The sequence below is a fragment of the Calonectris borealis genome, chromosome 1 (assembly GCF_964195595.1).
Source record: "Calonectris borealis chromosome 1, bCalBor7.hap1.2, whole genome shotgun sequence".
NCBI classification, from domain to species: Eukaryota; Metazoa; Chordata; class Aves; order Procellariiformes; family Procellariidae; genus Calonectris; species Calonectris borealis.
The window spans coordinates 7,267,026-7,284,363 of NC_134312.1; the positions used below are offsets into that span (position 1 = coordinate 7,267,026).

The 17,338-nt window shown below is 38.6% G+C and overlaps 1 protein-coding gene across 6 annotated transcripts; it reads left to right on the forward strand.

Annotated features, from left to right (window-relative positions):
* The first annotated feature begins 570 nt into the window (after positions 1-570).
* SEC61A2 (SEC61 translocon subunit alpha 2) lies at positions 571-16,879 on the forward strand. 6 transcript variants are annotated; one of them, XM_075143531.1, is made up of 13 exons: positions 771-890; positions 2,084-2,151; positions 3,019-3,152; positions 6,049-6,114; positions 7,988-8,066; positions 10,983-11,114; positions 11,258-11,367; positions 11,988-12,141; positions 13,103-13,263; positions 14,243-14,440; positions 14,665-14,856; positions 15,007-15,083; positions 15,773-16,879. In XM_075143531.1, the coding sequence occupies exons 3-13, from the start codon at positions 3,054-3,056 to the stop codon at positions 15,957-15,959; spliced, it is 1,455 nt and encodes a 484-aa protein (XP_074999632.1). In that variant the 5' UTR covers positions 771-890; positions 2,084-2,151; positions 3,019-3,053; the 3' UTR covers positions 15,960-16,879. The 6 variants fall into 6 exon arrangements, with proteins under 6 accessions (XP_074999651.1, XP_074999632.1, XP_074999624.1 ...); XM_075143523.1 differs by having other exon boundaries at positions 771-886; XM_075143540.1 differs by lacking the exon at positions 771-890 and adding an exon at positions 938-1,279.
* The last annotated feature ends 459 nt before the right edge of the window (positions 16,880-17,338 follow it).

The following is a 17,338-nucleotide window of genomic DNA, read 5'->3' on the forward strand; positions in this document are numbered from 1 at the left end:
AATATTATTTTAAATGATCATATATAAATCCTGCAATAAATTCTGATAACCCTCATTTTACAGACCACTGCCTATTGTAACTGAGAGCTCTGAAGAAGCTATGATACCTGTTTTGATGATACCCATTCCCAGTCAGTCTCCGTTGCCGGGTTCACTTCACCCACAGACCTGTGATTTTATCAAATTATCAGATTACCTGTCAAATTATCACTCCTCAGTATGGGTGGATTGGGGTACTAGTAAAACACAGCGGTGCCAAAGCACTAAATCTGTGCTTTTCCAATCGATACTACTGTGTCAACATCATCAAGGAAACCTATTCAAAACCCCTGAAGACTAATAAGATCCGAGCACGGCTGCGATTCAGAGTGAGGAGGAGATATTTTCCCCCTTCCATACAAGCCAAAGCGAAATCAGAGAGTTAGTTTTGCTGGTGTGGAGGGCGCTGTTCCCGCCCATCTTCCCTCAAGGCGTCGCTGAGGCGGTGCTGTGCCTGCCCATGGGCGGGAACAGCCCCCTCACAGCGCGCAGAGCATTCTGGGAGCGCGGCCGCCGCGGGTCCTTCGCGGCTGAGGCTGTCCGCTGATAGCCTGATCCGCCCCTAGCGGCGATTATTCCTCCCCCCGCCGCGGATCCCGTTCCCCTCGCCTCGGGGAAGGGAGCGGGGCGGCGTTCGGTGAGCCGTTGGCGGGGGGCGATGTAGCTTTTCCCCGCCGCGTCGGTAGCGCCGTCCCCTCAGGGCAGAGAGAGTCGTCCGGAGCGATGCCTGCGCGGAAGGGGATGGGGCCCTGCGGCCGGCGTCACGTGACGGCGCCGGCCGGCGGCGGAGAGGAGCGGCGGTGACAGCGGCTGAGGCAGGCGGCCGGCCCCGCCGCCGCCATGGGCAGTGAGTACGGACGGCGCCGTTCTGCGGGCGGGGGGCGGCCCGGGGAGCGGGCCCGGGGGCGGCGGTCCTGGGGAGCGGGATCGCTGCCTGCGTGAGGGGAGGACGTGGCCGGTCGCCGGGCTGAGGTGGCGGCGTGCCTGAGGTGCCCGTCCCAGGCAGGCCGGGGAGGCGGCGGCAGCGGAGCACCCTCCTCCCGAGCAAGTTTCCTTGCTGTCGGGCAGAGACGAGTCACCGCTTGGCACCGCTTTGTGCTGGGTTATCTTTTTTCCCTCTGGCCTTAATATTTTAACGCGGGAGCCGTGCCGCCTTTTATGGAGCAAGATGCATCTTCTGATGAGCTGTCTGAGGGCTTGGAATAAATAAAGGAGAAATATGTCACAGCAAAGTGTAAAAGTAAACGTGCATTTCGACCAAAATGTTACTTACCTTGGCTTGCAGTATAATAAATGCATTTCTTTGATGATTGTTTTCTGTGGCTATCCGAATGTGTTGGGGCTGGGAATAATGTACAAGTTTTGGAGGACAAATTCTCCACCAAGCACATGTGCTTTGATTTTCTTTTTTTTTTTCCTTCCCAGAAAAAGAGCTCAAACTGTTAAGCTTTTCTTCACAGTTTCTTTTAAAAGCATAGAGAGATGTATGAAAGTTAAAATAAAATCTGCCAAAGTTCTGACCATAATAAGTGTTGCAGGGATTTAAATCACAATTTTTAAACATATTTTAGTGACTGAATTATTTTCTCAGTGAAATACTTATGTAAAACACAATATAATCTCTACATGGATACTTTTTGATGTCAATATCCTTTGCTTCTGTGTTTAACTAGGACAGACTGATACTAGGTCATTTATTTTTAGATGGAATACAATTTAGTTCACTTGTGGTAATATATACAGTGCTGCTTCTCATCTAAAATGATTCCAGCTGTGGAAAAAAGGATGGGCCAAATCTGATTAGAACAAGAATTCTTTTCCACATTTTTGCCTTGTTTTCAACTGTTTTAAGAACAGGGCATTAGTTTTCAGACATTGAATTAGAGTGTGTGTTGATGAAATAATTCACTTATAAAGTGTTACTTACACTTTATTTTTTCCCCTAGAAGTTAAATAAAGTTGTATGAAGTTTTGTAAATTCATAAAGGTTCATTAATATATTTTTCTCTCTTCTTTTGTGTGTGTGTGTGTTTTTCTGGAACAGTAAAATTTTTAGAAGTTATTAAGCCATTCTGTGCAGTGTTACCTGAAATCCAGAAACCGGAGAGAAAAGTGAGTGCCACATTATGTTCTTACTTTTATTGGCTCAAAGATAAGAGAATATTGTGATATTCAAGTTCACACTTCAATATAAATACAGACAGTGGGCCCTAAAGTAGGACGTATTCTTTGGAGGAGGGGGAGTCCATGTTAAGGTAGAAGATTACCATGATGATGAATTCTTAAAAGCCTTCTGATAAGTTGTTCCACTTGGTAATTATGCTAACTAATTTTTTTTAAAAAGTCTCATCTCTAGACTAGGTTTATTTAGTTTCAGCTCCATATGATTGAATCTATTTTCATATACTAGAACAGAGTTTTCAAGCTTTTTTTTACCTGTGGATACTACTGTTGGCTTTGAGTACTGGTCACAACTCTGGGCTGTGAGCTGGCTTATATATTACTTTGAAAAGGCTTGCGCTGTAACTGAGGAACCACAAATTTAGTTCTTCCTTTCCCACAAAATATTTCCTACTCCCATAGCTGTGATTCACCTTAATGAAGTGGGAAAGTGATCTGTGATATAGTTCAGGTAATTGCTCCCTGTTCACCTACTGGATGTGATACTTCTCTTTGTTCTGAAGTCAGTGAACTGAGTTCATTTACAGCTGATCTCTCTATTCCCCTAGCCCTAGAAACTCCTCCCATGTCTTGGAACATTTTCTAGATTAAAATTAGTTAATTTCTACAGATCAGAAAGAGACCTGCCTTGTCAAAAAAAAACCAACCCACCGTTTTTTACTTCCAAAACTCAAGCAAGCACATATCACCTAGATGACAAAGGTTCTAATTAGAGTAACAAATTTACTTAATACTCATTGTCATGACTGGCATGAAAATTCCTTAAGAGCTAAATGTTGATTTTTATATTCCTAAAAGGAAATGCATAGCTGGGAACATCACCATCTGAGACAATGTTGTTGATGAGAGATTTCCGAAGTTTAAGACTGGATGCAGAGATGTTTGTGCCAGTAACCATAGCTGAGCCTGCTGGATTGAATGGAGAAGACACAGTAAAAACTGCTGATTATTCCCCTCTGGAATTGATTTTTAAAAAGATTGGGATTTATCCCCTGGCTCTTTGCTCCATCTGTCTTTCCTTGTTGCTTTCCAGCATCTTTCCCTCTTGGGACAGGTTTCCAAACAAATTATTTAGGTCAGACAAAGGCATCTTCAGAGCAGGAATTTCCAGAGCCAGACCCTGTGCTAAGATTTGGATGCACCAGATCTGGGTGGAAGGAACCCATCTTTGTTTCTGCACTGGTGAACCTTCGTGCAATCTTCTGGTGCTGATTTATGGCATATCTGTGATTAGTTGTTATATCCATCCCATTTTTGTCTGGTGAAGTGGATGGGAAGAGGAAGCTAAGATAAATTTATACATATTGATGTTTCTGTAAAGCTCATCGACAGTTGTGATTTTTCTCTTGGTTTTTTCCTCCTCCCTTTCTATTTGCCGGAGAGGAAGAGGGGCTCAGTCTGCCCACGTCCTCCATCAGCAGGTGAAGGATGCCCAGAGGGGTGCCAAGATCCCTGTCCTCGCTATTTGGGTCACTTTGTCTTTATTACTATCTAGGTCGCTGTCTAGGCAATGACTGCTAGTTGTCAGCTTTGTACAAATTTGAAGTGAAAATATAATTGGGAATATCTTTCCTAGACTGAAGAGCCCTTTGACTGTTTTAAGTTATGTTCCTTGCTTGTGTGTAGTCTATCAACTGACCTAGTTCATTCTATATTACTGTAATTCTTTGTTATTTATTGTTTTCTTGCAAGCTGTCGCTGGCAGACATCATTAGTAATGGTTTTAGTGGGTTGGTTAAGGCCAGGACAACAAATGAAGATAACAAAATAGAGAAAATAGATTTCTTTTTCTAAACTTGTATTGATTGTTAAGCAAAGATGAAGTTTTGATTCAGTTGGGCCCTCACTGAATCATTTTGCCGTTATGGTTGATGAGGGAAGTGGACTTTTTCTGTCACTAGGGAGTGTTGCTTTTGTGTTTTGGCCACCTTGATAAACAGAAGCAATTGCTACTTTTTGTAGTTAGTTGTATCGGTTCATATTTCCCTCATATGCACAGATTTTTCTAAGTAGAACACGCTGTTCAGAACACCAAGAAGATGATGCTTAAGTCCCTTCATTTTCACAAGTTTTAAGAAAAATGTCAAAGGATTAAAATGTCCAATTGAATCAGATAAGATGATGAAATGTACTGTCCCTGTGCTTGTTATCATTTGTGACTGGAATATTTTGGTACCAGTCTATATTTTGCTGTTCCTGGCATATGGATTCGGATGCCTCTTTTTTCTTTTTTGTCTTTTTGAATCATAGAGACTGTTTTCCTTGTGAATAACTGTGGTTTGGGTGATGCAGAATTTTTCTAATGCTCATATTCACCGCAGTTACAGAGAGACCCAGAGCAATTGTAGAGCTTGACTGATACCTCAGAAGCTAAGGTTAACTGTTGGGTTGCAGAGATAATTTGGTTAAGCATTTTTCTTTTTAGAAGTCTGTACTTAAAATCTGAATTGTAGAATTCAAACAGCACTTGGTAAAGTGGGTCAGCACTGCATAAAGTCTAACACAAGATACTGTTTGGATTTATTTGCTGCTGTCACTATTTTTCTTTTTTTAACTTTGTACTATAAGTATTTTTAGCATCTGGCCTCTTTTAAAAGAGTGAGGCAGTATCAGGAAATAAATTAAATTACTGGGATTACTTTACTTCTAAGTAAGTGCATGATTTCACTTATAAAGATACAGACTACTTCTGGGTTTTCTTTTGCTTGAGAAGCTGTGCTGCTGCATTGGTTTGTAGGGTGTTCAGTACCTATAGAACCAGGCACTAATCCTTTTTCTTGTTACTTCTCTACAGGCAGATTCAGTGGTTGGAGGCAGAGAGCTAGTATTTCCGCTGTATCTATCTTACATGTTAGTTCATGTCACGTTTTAGTAGCTGCTGTACTCTTGCCTACAGTGAACACACTTATCCTAATGTTTACGGTCCATGGAGGAGAGGTGGGAACTTGAACATAACACTGCATCTTAGCTCTCTCTGGTCTCTTCAAGTGCATTTCTTTCTGTCTCGTGCTTTGAGTAATCCTCTGGTTTGAACTTAAATCTTGTGATTCTTCTCTTCTTGCACCGGGCACTAGTTACAGTTGCCTCAAATGTTGTGACCCTGAGATTCTCTTCAATGTATTAGTGACTAATGATCATTGATCTGACATTCTTTTTAAAGTAATATATAATCTACATCGATAAAAATACTTTGGAGGGGAAAAAAAAGTCTTTAAAAATTATTTTGTGGTCTGTGTCCATGAACATAGTGGTGAATTTAAGCTTCCTCTAGCACCCTTTGAAGAACTTAATTCTAAATATTTTTAATTGCTGTCCAAAACTCATGGTTCTTCTAATTTTTATCACTTGTCTTCATAGTGGTTAAATCTCTTTAAAAACTTTATAGTGCTTTAGTTTAACAACTTCCAACCTTACAAAACAGTGCCTCCAATCTGTTGAAGCCTAGAGCACTGATCACTGAAGATAATTTTTTTTGCATTAATCTTTCATGTTTGTTCTGGTACGTCCATGTTTTTAGCCATACTGTTGCTTCTCTGTAAATACCCACTGTATTAGAATACTATATGTAAAATATATTCTATTGACTGAATGTCAGCTATGCTGTCTGCCAGATCCCTTATAAGTTTTCTTTGACTACAGAGAAGCCCATGACTGTGTCTCTATAAAATCTGAAATCCCATTAAAAATAAATTCTAATGAGAAATGATGCCTTCTAGTTCAATATCTTCGCATTTAATTCTGAATGATAGAGCATTTAGTACTAATGTGAGAGTACAGTGAAAATTCTACATACAATGAACACATTCATCTCTACGATCTGTTCTGTAGATCCAGTTCAGAGAGAAGGTACTATGGACGGCTATCACGCTCTTCATTTTCTTAGTGTGCTGCCAGGTAGGTATTGATGTTTTCTGTGTTTCAGAAAGTGTGCGTTCTGTACATCTAAAATAGAATGCTAAAACTATGAGAAGTTCTTGTTTCATGTTGACCTGCCAGTTTCAGTTATGTATTTTTATGGTTAGGTATTTAAAGTTCAGTTAAAGAAATCTGATTCTCTCAAATAGTTTTTATTATTGATTATGTTCTCAGAAACTAATGCTTTCTATTTAGTCTAAAATACATAATGTTTTTTCTTGTTATATGAAAGGTCCTATCAAATGATGATACTGGCTGCAGGGTAAACAGCCAAGGTAATTATTCATTGAGTAGTCTAAACAAACTGAGCAATATTATGAGTTCTTTACCCTCTGTTCATAGATAAATATAAATTTTAGCAGTAACAAGTTTGAAAGTGAAAAAAGTGACTGTTTTTACCTGATTTCTGTTGAACAAGCTGATGGGTTGTAAAGATTGCAGAAAAATGTTTTTCTGAGGTGTTTAAGTTGACATTTAGAACTTGTTTTTTTGTCAATATACTGGCAAAGATGTTAGCTAAAACCCCTCCAAAACACAGGTCTTTGTAAACATTTACGTGATCTTTATTACTCACAGTTGCAGGAATTCCTAGAACCTGTACCTGGGTTGTAAACAGATAGTGTTGTTTGTTTTTTAAAGAATACTTAGATATTGCAGAAAATGAGAATCCATGTATTACTTAATATGTACTTTTTAGAACTTTTAGATCTCTTAGAACATTTAAAATGAACTGTACATCTTCAGAATCAGGCTTTTTGGGTTAGGTTTATTAACTTACCCATTCCAGACTCTGGAGCAGTAGTTCAATAATGTTTGTTTACCACTCTGAAGGACTGTTGAAAGGCTAAAACCCAGCTCTTGTACCTACCTGGTCTTTTGGAAGGAGGAGGTGGGAATAATACTAGAGCTAGAAGAACATGTAGTTTATCTGTGTTTCCTAGCTGCTGGATATATGCGTAATTAAGATTTTGAATCTATACAAAAGATTATAGTAGTTGAATAGGAAATCAGATGGTATAGACTAGTGTTTTCAGGAATTAATCTGTGAGATTGCTTGGATTCCTCGTCTACTGCTTTTGTGATTAAGAGGAGTTTTAAAGAGCTCAAAATCCCTCAGTATTGACATATAGAACATTGGAGGTTTTGTATAAACTTGGCTAACTTTGACAGTTTCATATGGGATATTTTAAAACATATTCTCAGCTGTAGAATTTGAATATTTAAACTTGCTGGAGGAAGATATTTACATTTTAGTTTATGCTGTATCTTTAATTTGTACTGCAAAGAAATTCTATTTAGGACCGTTTAAAAAAAACAACAACAACTGCTTTCTTCTGTCTTCTCAAAGATGTTTTGCTATAGTTTTCCCTCTTCTTTTTTTTTTTTTAACTCAAAATTGCTGCAAAAATTTTGGTGAAATAAGTGGTGGAATATCATCTAATATTTTTCCCCATTCTTTTAATGATTTGTGGTGGCTAACCTATTTATATTACGCTTTTTCTGTTCTTTTGGGGGGTTATAGTACTCCAGAACTGCATATGTCAGGCATTTACATCTTCAACTTCAGTAATCTGGTTTATGTGCCCTGACTCTTCTTTCTAGGGGTTTCTGCTTTTTCCGGTAGGAGAGGGTCTTAGTTTACATAGTTTAGTCCTCTGAGTCATACCCCAGTTGGAGGACTAAAATAGATGGTGTCGGTATATCTGTTATTGTATGCTCTGGTTTAATTTTAAAAAAAGTTGGTATAAATTATATTGAACAATATAACAATTAAATCATTACACGTTAAGATTTTTGGATTAATGCAAGCTTTCTTTGTATATCTGCTTAATACCGATGTGCACTTCGACAGATACCTTTGTTTGGAATCATGTCATCAGATTCTGCAGATCCATTCTATTGGATGCGAGTCATTCTTGCGTCAAACAGAGGTTAGTAGATTATTCCTTTCTCTGTTTTGTAGCGGTATAAACAGACCAGGAGAAAAATGGTTGGCTGTTAAATTTCATACAACCCAGATGTTATGTTGAAACACTTTGTGAAGTTCTTAACACAGATGTAATTAAAATTCACTGATACTTGAGGAGTTCTTCATCTTAGGAATAGGGGTTTCCTTTGACATGCAGATGAGATTGATCTTGATTCTCAAGTTTTGGGATGATTCTGTTTTGAATTGTAGAGCTGTCTCTTTCTGATTGATATAAGGGACGGGGAATCTTCTGCCCCACCACTTATGAGCAGCACTAATATGCAGTATGAGAGTGTTGGCTAGAAAATACCTTATGTGTGCAAGTCAGTTATGCCTCATAGTATTTTGGCAACATTATGGATGAGTAATTTTATAGGTGGGAAAGCTAAGGGCAGAGATGATGAGGCTTATAGTTTAGCAAAGCCAAACTAACTTATTTTAGAATAGACAAGTGTGTTCCAACCAAATGTGTAAGAAGACTTAAACTAATGCTAGAAGTCTAAAACTTAAGATGGGTGACCTGACATGAGGACACTGACCTCATCTCTATCATAGAAAATTGGCTGGAAGTAAGAAAATCAATGGAACCCTCTAATGTGAAGGTACAAATTATTTAGGAATGGCAAATTTTGTCACACCGGTGAAGATAATAAATTAAGGTAAATAAGTTAGCTGTTCCAAACTCTACTGCAGAATGTGCATGTAAAAATTCTGTGTCTCACTAGCAGTGTGTGGCAATATGCTACCCCCTACCCAGACAGAATGATAACAGTGGCCAAGAAAAGACTAGAGAGACTGTAAAGGCAACAAAAAGCCCAAGTGGGGAAGTTAATTTACGCCTAAGTCAACTGACTGGATGTCATTGGAGGATGTGAGGTCAAGACTAAAGTTTTTGACATCCTAATTTTGTTGCTGTTGGAGAAGTAGAGAGATGACATGATATTTAACATAGTACTGAACAGCAAGTAGGATGCAAGTATGAAAGAACCACGTTATAATAATGACTTCAATGCTCTCATGTTTTACGTTTTGATAGCAGGGAAAACACTGGAAAAAAAAAATAGTGTAATAATGCTTAACATTTTTAAAAATTAGAACTGAAATGAGGACTCTGTTAGTTAGGCAGAAATGAAGACTCCAGGCAATAGGGGAGGTGCTGAAAAACCCTTTGTTAAATTCAGATTACTTACTAAAGGCTCTTCAGGAAATTAAGCTATTGTGGGATATAAGGGAAGACCTAATGGCTTAAGAACTAGTTGAAAAGAGCAGAAGAAATGTCTGTATAAATCTGTAAGGTGCCACAAATTGAATATTGCATGCAGTTCTAATCTACCATGCCACAAAGGATGTAGTGTAACTGGAAAAAAAAAAACGCTTGGGAAAAGGCACCAGGGAGAGTCTAAGGTAGATATTAATCTATAGAAAGAGATCCTAAAAAATAAAATTGCCATGAAATGTGTGTAACCCAAATGTCTTTTAAGTCCTCATCTCTGGAAAAAAGCGGATAGGGAACGGATAGTCACTTTTTCCTTATACTGTAAGAGGGAAGGGGCAGCCAATGGTGGTATTAAGCAGCACATGTAACTCAAAGTTTCTGAATAAATTACTGGCAGAAGTTGCCGGAAGCAGTTTCTGAATAAATAACTGATATATGGGAAAAGAGAAATGCAGAATGATACTTCCTCCAAAAAAGGGGGAAATGGAGTTATATCGCCCTGTTTGAGTTGTATACAGTTGGAAGTTGATACCTCGGTGACATTGCGCTAGTAGGTGAATTGGCAGAGTAGAACATCTTAATGACATGTGTTTGTTTTGTTAAGAACTAGTTTAATCCTAAGCTTCTGTGCTCTTAACTAGAGTCAGGGATTCCAACAGTGGTGTTTTCAGCCACTGTGGATCTGCAGCATCTTCCTTGTGGTCTTCAAAACTAAACTTTTGGAAAATGTGACAGTTGAAGCACTGACAGAGTAAACAACCAGGGACAAGATGCTTTCCAGTGAAAGGTTCCTTGATATGATATGCCAAAAAGCTGAGCTTCAGCGCGCATTGACCTTTAGTGTTGGCATGGTTTCACAAAAATACTTGAAGTGAAAAGCTACATAGGTTTCTCATGCTGCCTTCAACATTACAGATTTTAACACAGCAGCCTTCTTCTGTGAGGAGATAACAGTCTGTTTTGATCATACTTGTACTGGAATATACATGTTTGAAACTGTCCTGGTTTCGGCTGGGATAGAGTTAATTTTCTTCGTAGTAGCTGGCATAGTGCTGTGTTTTGGATTTAGTATGAGAAGAATGTTGATAACACACTGATGTTTTAGTTGCTGCTAAGTAGTGTTTACCCTAGTCAAGGACTTTTCAGCTTCCCATGCTCTGCCAGGTGCCCAAGAAGCTGGGAGGGAGCATAGCCAGGACAGCTGACCCAGCTGGCCAGTGGGGTATTCCATACCATATGATGTCATGCTCAGTATATAAACTGGGGGGAGTTGGCCAGGGAGCGGTGACAACTGCTCAGGAACTGACTGGGCATCGGTCAGTGGGTGGTGAGCAATTGTATTGTGCATCGCTTATTTTGTATATTCTATCATCATTATTATTATTATTATTCTCCCTTCCTTTTCTGTTCTATTAAACTGTCTTTATCTCAGTCGACGAATATTACTTTTCTTTTCCAATTCTCTCCCCCATCCCACTGAGGGGGACAGGGGGAGTGAGCGAGCGGCTCTTTGCCTGCCTTCCGGGTTAAACCACAACAGAAGCGTTATGAAAAATGTTCCTTATAGGTCAGAAACCTTTCAACAGACCTAATATCCTCAGAGTATAATTCTGTAGGGGAGATGCTTGAATGGCAATTGTATTAATTTTCCTTCCTGTTTAGGTACTTTGATGGAATTAGGTATCTCGCCCATTGTGACATCTGGTTTGATCATGCAGCTGCTAGCTGGAGCGAAGATCATTGAAGTTGGTGATACTCCAAAAGACAGAGCCTTGTTCAATGGTGCTCAGAAATGTAAGCACTGCTCCAATTAAAATTAATAAGCATATTTTTATTCTTGGGAAAGCAGCCTGCCTAAGTGATACTAGATGTGAGATTTCTTTGGTAGGTGATTTCAGCAGATTTTTTTAAAGGATTTGCTTTCTCTCTTGTTTTAGTATTTGGGATGATTATTACCATTGGGCAAGCCATTGTGTATGTTATGACTGGAATGTATGGAGATCCTGCTGAAATGGGTGCTGGAATTTGCCTTCTTATTATAATTCAGGTTTGTAATGAGCTATTCTGTGTGTAACTGAGGCTGGTTAGATGCAGCGTAGCTGGAAGGAAAAACCTTTCTATGTCTGGTTGCCATTTATTTATTTATTTTTAATGCTGTAAAGCATCATCCTTTATATCTGTCTGTCTATATATGAGAAATTCTAAATATTCCATAAAGGAGGAGAAAGTTGGGATAGTTAATACCAAAAATGTTTCAGATAGGAGTGGCTGTTTGATTCAAGATACAGGTATTAGTAGACTTTGAAAGCAGTAGCTGCTGTTGAGTATCATGGAGGACTTCTCACTAAATGGCACAGATGCAGCTTTGAGACATTATCCTGTAACACAAAGCAGTAAATGCACAAACTTAAACACTTTTTTGAAAAAAGGGCTTACTGAGTAATCTGTTTGCTAGCGTCAGTGTTGAAAAGTCAGAGAGATCATTGCCAGGTGAGATGCACAAGCATTTGTACGTGAGAGGGCAAAAATACTGCATGAATGATATTTTAGATGAAAAACTTAATGATCACTCTCCAACATGATGAAAATACTGAAGCAGGGAATTAATACACAATTCTTGACTTGATTTATTCTTGTTTTTGCTCAGTTTTGTTTCTTTTCCCACAGCTGTTTGTTGCTGGTTTGATTGTGTTGCTGTTAGATGAGTTGCTACAGAAAGGTTATGGCTTAGGGTCTGGTATTTCCCTGTTTATTGCTACCAATATCTGTGAAACCATTGTCTGGAAGGCTTTTAGTCCCACTACCATCAACACTGGCAGAGGTACGTGTGCAATTACAATTAGTTACAACGTGTTTCAGTGGACGTATACTATATGTAAACTCTCAGGTGTTTATTGGAGGGATATTAAAAAAAATGTTTTAATGTGTGTTGATTAACTTCTAAAGTCAATTTTCTAACATTGAAGATGAAAATGTTGTCTGACTTATGTAAAGATCAATAACCTACAAGTTTGCCTTTGCTGATCTGAATTGCGGAAGTTAAAAAGGGACTTGAAGCCCTTGACTGAAGATTTTTGGATTTCCAAACCGACATAGTCTTGTTTTAGCATCATTTAGTCGATAGAAATAGAGAAGATAAGAAATTCTGTATGTTCAGAGGAGTTGTTTATGATCCAACTGTTGTTGGTGGCTATAGGATACTTTTATAGTTGGTGCCTCAAACTACTTTAAGCTGGTTTGATTCTTCAAAAACTACCATCTGTTCTTTTCTCAGCCAGTCTTTGACATCGGGTTGTCCTCAGACCCTAGAAATACCAAGCTACCATACAGCCTGTTTGCATCAAGCAGTTAACTAGTTTAATGCATATATTTGAAATCCTGAGCCATGTTTTTAGTTTGCTTTCATTTTCACCTGATTTTTAGTCGTTCTGTCTATTGCGTTTATTACTGCTTTTCTAAAGCTATTTTTCTCCTCGTTTATTATTTCTTCCAATCATCTTCCTGCCCCCAAAAAGAAAGAAAAAGAGTATTCTATCATGTGTGTGACTTGGGGTTTTTTTTGTTTGTTTTTTAACCAGGAATAATGTTTTGGTAGATTATTCTACATTCTATAAGCTAAACCAGAATACCATATTGTGATATATTTGTTGTAACAAGATTTACGTCCTATTATATCTGATTTTATATGTGTCATTCTTAAAATTTTCAAAAGAAAGATACTATTTTTTAAAGTGTTTTTAATTTACAGATTAAAAATTCTTTTACTTTTTTTCTTCGTGCAGGAACAGAGTTTGAGGGTGCTGTGATTGCATTATTTCATCTTCTGGCTACACGAACTGACAAAGTCCGGGCTTTGCGGGAGGCTTTTTACCGACAGAATTTGCCCAATCTCATGAATCTGATTGCTACAGTATTTGTATTTGCTGTAGTCATATATTTTCAGGTAAACTGAGAAATTCCTCGTAGTAGCTCTGCAACTGCATAGGTAGAAGTGCATGGACCCTAGACACTGCAGTCATTGGGAAAAAATGTAAAAGTTAAACTAGAGTAACTGAAGTAGTTTGGCTTTGAGTAAGGACCTCTCTTTATTTCAATATTGTTATTTCTGTAACATACATCTGTGACAGTACAGCTGTTAAATTTTATAGCCAGACGTACTCGGGCAGTGATGTAATCTCACATTCCATTAAATGCCATACACTCTATGAGAGTATTTTCACTAAAACTGGATTCTGGAACTGCAGTGGTCGTATCACACAAATGATATACTTGATATTTATAGTTGACTTTAGCTCTGTCCAAAGGTATTCTTTTAAGAACCTTGCTTCTTTGGGTGTGCATGATACAGATTTGTTCTAGAAAACAACCATGTAATTAATGCATAGCTTACTGTTTTTTCCCTAATTTTCTTGAAATACTTTGCTAGTGTTCCTTTTTAAATTTAAGTATTTACTAAAATGGACACTAAAGGAGATCCATATGGTGATTTTTTTTTTTTTTTAAAAAAAGCTGTTAAGTCAGAGTGCTGGCAAAAAAAAATAATTATCTGGTTTTCAAATCTATGTGGCATTTCTTGGGTCTACTCAGGTAGGAGCCTGCCCCAGAAAACAGAAGGCTGGGCTTGCCACACACAAGTCTGCTGGTAACTGGCTAGTTAAGTTAAAAGCCATTAAAGGCTTTTATCAAACCCTATTATTTAGCAGATGAGAATAATGTTTATGTAAAAAGAATGTAATACAACCAAGCAGTAACACTTTTATAAATCCTTAAAATTTGTAATCTAGCCTAGCAGAAAGCCTGTCTCAGACCTTGCACTCCTTGTTTAATAGCAAGAACTCTGTGGTCAGGAACAGCTTTTAGGCATACTAGGAATACCTTGTGTCTTGGAAATAAGCTTGGTGCATTTGTGTTCTTTCCCGTAGGGATTTCGTGTTGATTTACCTATCAAGTCTGCACGGTATCGTGGACAGTACAGTAGCTATCCTATCAAGCTCTTTTATACCTCCAACATTCCCATCATTCTGCAGTCTGCCTTAGTTTCGAACCTCTATGTCATTTCCCAGATGTTGTCTGTTCGTTTTAGTGGCAACTTCTTGGTGAACTTATTAGGACAGTGGGCAGTAAGTATTTTACCATTTTTTTTAACTGCACAAAATTATATGTATATGTTACTTCGTTGTGAAACTTTGGTATTTAAGAAGCAGAAAACTGGAAGACTTACTTTTTAACATTTGTATTTAAAAGCTGTTTTAAACATTGAAGAGGAATTCCTCTTTAAATACAGGATGGGAATGCGAGAGATCTGTGAGAAATAGCTAATTGCCTTTTTCTTCCCCTCTCACAGGATGTCAGTGGTGGTGGCCCTGCTCGCTCTTACCCTGTTGGTGGCCTGTGCTACTACTTGTCCCCTCCAGAATCCATGGGTGCAATATTTGAGGATCCTGTCCATGTAATAGTGTATATAATATTTATGTTGGGATCCTGTGCATTCTTCTCAAAGACTTGGATTGAGGTGTCTGGGTCATCAGCAAAAGATGTAGGTGTTCTGATAAACGTGCCTAAATGTTTTCAAACCCTGCCTCTAATTTAGAACTGACTAGCTACTAATTGATCAGTTATTACTCTGACTAAATATTGGGTGACTATGAAACACCGCAGCAGTTTCATAAAGTTATGTTTTTTGCAGGTTGCCAAGCAACTCAAAGAACAGCAAATGGTGATGAGAGGCCACAGGGATACTTCAATGGTTCACGAGCTTAACAGGTAAGGAAAGGCTGACTTCCAGCGGTGCTGCTGTACTGGGCGGTTCAGAGTGCTGGGGAGGTGTCAGCTGGAGCAGATACTCTCGGAAAAAGCTCTTTTCACTCAAATGTCAAGATTCTTCCCATTCAGCTGTCGCCTTTCATAGTAACGCAGAAGGTGTAGGTAAGAGATTAACCTGTGGTGTCTTTTGTTTAAGTGGCATAATGAGGGAATTTGGGTTGAATCTCTTCCATGTTTGTAAAAGGAAGATACCTTGATTTTTACAGGTGTTTAAGTTACCGTTACTGAACTAAGATGACACTACAAAAGCAGTATTTTGTGCAGTATTGCAAAGCCTGCAGATCTATATTGAAAGATAGACTTATCCCTACATATTTAAGTCAAAGCAGTTATTCTTGGTCCTGTGGAGGTTGCATAGCGTGCGTATACTTTTATACTTTTAACTGAAAAGCTTTGCCAGCGTTCAGTTATTCACACAGCTTTCCTATCAGTGAATATTTATTTTAGTTTCTACTTTGTGCAAATATGGAAGATAGTAAGAGCTAATGGCAGAGTTGCATTTGCAACGTTAAATTTGTTGCTCGATATTCTAGTTGGTTGTTTCAGTAGTAGGTGTATTGTTAGAATCCTTGGATGAAAATTCATGATTATGAGTACTTTCTTTTTTTCTCTTTTTTCCGTTGGTACAGGTATATCCCTACAGCAGCCGCGTTTGGTGGTTTGTGCATTGGTGCCCTTTCAGTATTGGCTGACTTTCTAGGAGCCATTGGGTCCGGCACTGGCATTCTGCTTGCAGTCACTATTATTTATCAGTATTTTGAAATATTTGTAAAAGAACAGGCTGAAGTTGGAGGAGTAGGTGCATTATTTTTCTAGATGTCCAAATATTTCATGGTTTGTGTGAAAGGGAAAGTATTTTGACAACACGCGTCGTTTAGTCCAATAATGCTATTTTATTTTTACTTGTTTTAAAGTGCTACGTGTCCCATTACTGTAACGGGCATTGAGCAGTGCCTGTGCGCAGCATTAGTACCAGCTGCCTTAAGAATAAAGTTTACATTATCTTGTTTAAGTATTATCTAGTGTTGCCTGTAATGCTGGAAACCAATTCATCTACCTTGCTGTTCAAACACTACAGTGAGATGGTAAAATGTATCAGTTTGATATCGGTAAACATTTTTGCACACAGCATTAAAATGTTAAATTTATTTCCCTGTCCTTAATAGGAAGAAATAAAATCTGAGTTCAGATTGCCACGTGCCAGTATTCTTGACAAAATTTATTTGTAGCTGGTATTTTACATTCTTTTTTTTTTTTTACACTTTTTTAACTTGCATTTCCCCATCATTGAACTCCACACTCCTTACTCCTTCGTGGTGCCTCCACCCAGGCACCTTTCTCTTAGCTGTGAGGGTGGACAAGCAAACATTTTACCGGAGACTGACACTCACGTCACCTGTGAACTGGTTCTGCGGCAGATTTGCTGCGTCGCCGGGCCTCGGGCCCTTCCGTGTCTTGCCTGGGCCTCCTGTGAGACGGCACGGTAGCTGCCGTCATGCTAGCAAGTCAGCCCAGGAGCTTTGTTTAAACATGTACTTGTGAAAACTGTGCCACTGGAACTTCATGTCCACTTCGCTTTTGTGAGTCTGAAGAGCAAGGCCTGGTTCCTAAAGCAGTGTTCGTCGAAGGGAAAGGGGGGGAACGAGGAGTTCCTGCTGAAAACTTATTTATGTTGTCGCACTTTACAGTGGCAGTGTAACAACTGTAAACGTTAGACAATAAACTTATTTAATTAAGCTCTCTCCTGTGTCTTATCTGTGCAAGATGTAATTCATATGCAGTTTTTGATCATTTCTAACATGCTTTGTTAGTGAGGTAGGTCTGAAAGGCTCCTTTTTTATCTTTATCCTTCCTCTTTCTAGAATATAATTCTGATGAGTTTTTAGCAGCCTGAATTAAAAAACAACTCTCACAATTCCTTCCCTTAAAACCATTGAGCTTTTCTCTCAGCTGTAATCAATGCCTTTTTCCCTTTGATTTCACATTTTCATCTCTTCTGTCTTCTCTCATGTGTAACTTAAAAGTAACATCGTGTTGTTTGTGAAGCAAGTTTTCTGCTTCATTTCTAAGCTAGGAGAGTCCTCCTAATTATGCACCCTCATCCAAATTTATTTTGGAGGCAAGACTTTGATATTAGCGTATGTTTATTACAACCTTTAGATCCTAACCTTTAAGCAGTGGTGGTTGTTTACATA

Bases quoted from the DNA above. Each gene is read 5' to 3' on its own strand.
- SEC61A2 (XM_075143531.1), top strand. From the start codon at position 3,054: ATGTTGTTGATGAGAGATTTCCGAAGTTTAAGACTGGATGCAGAGATG. The intron at 14,441-14,664 runs GTAAGTATTTTA...CCCCTCTCACAG, and splicing joins ACTTATTAGGACAGTGGGCA to GATGTCAGTGGTGGTGGCCC. The intron at 14,857-15,006 runs GTAGGTGTTCTG...TGTTTTTTGCAG, and splicing joins CTGGGTCATCAGCAAAAGAT to GTTGCCAAGCAACTCAAAGA.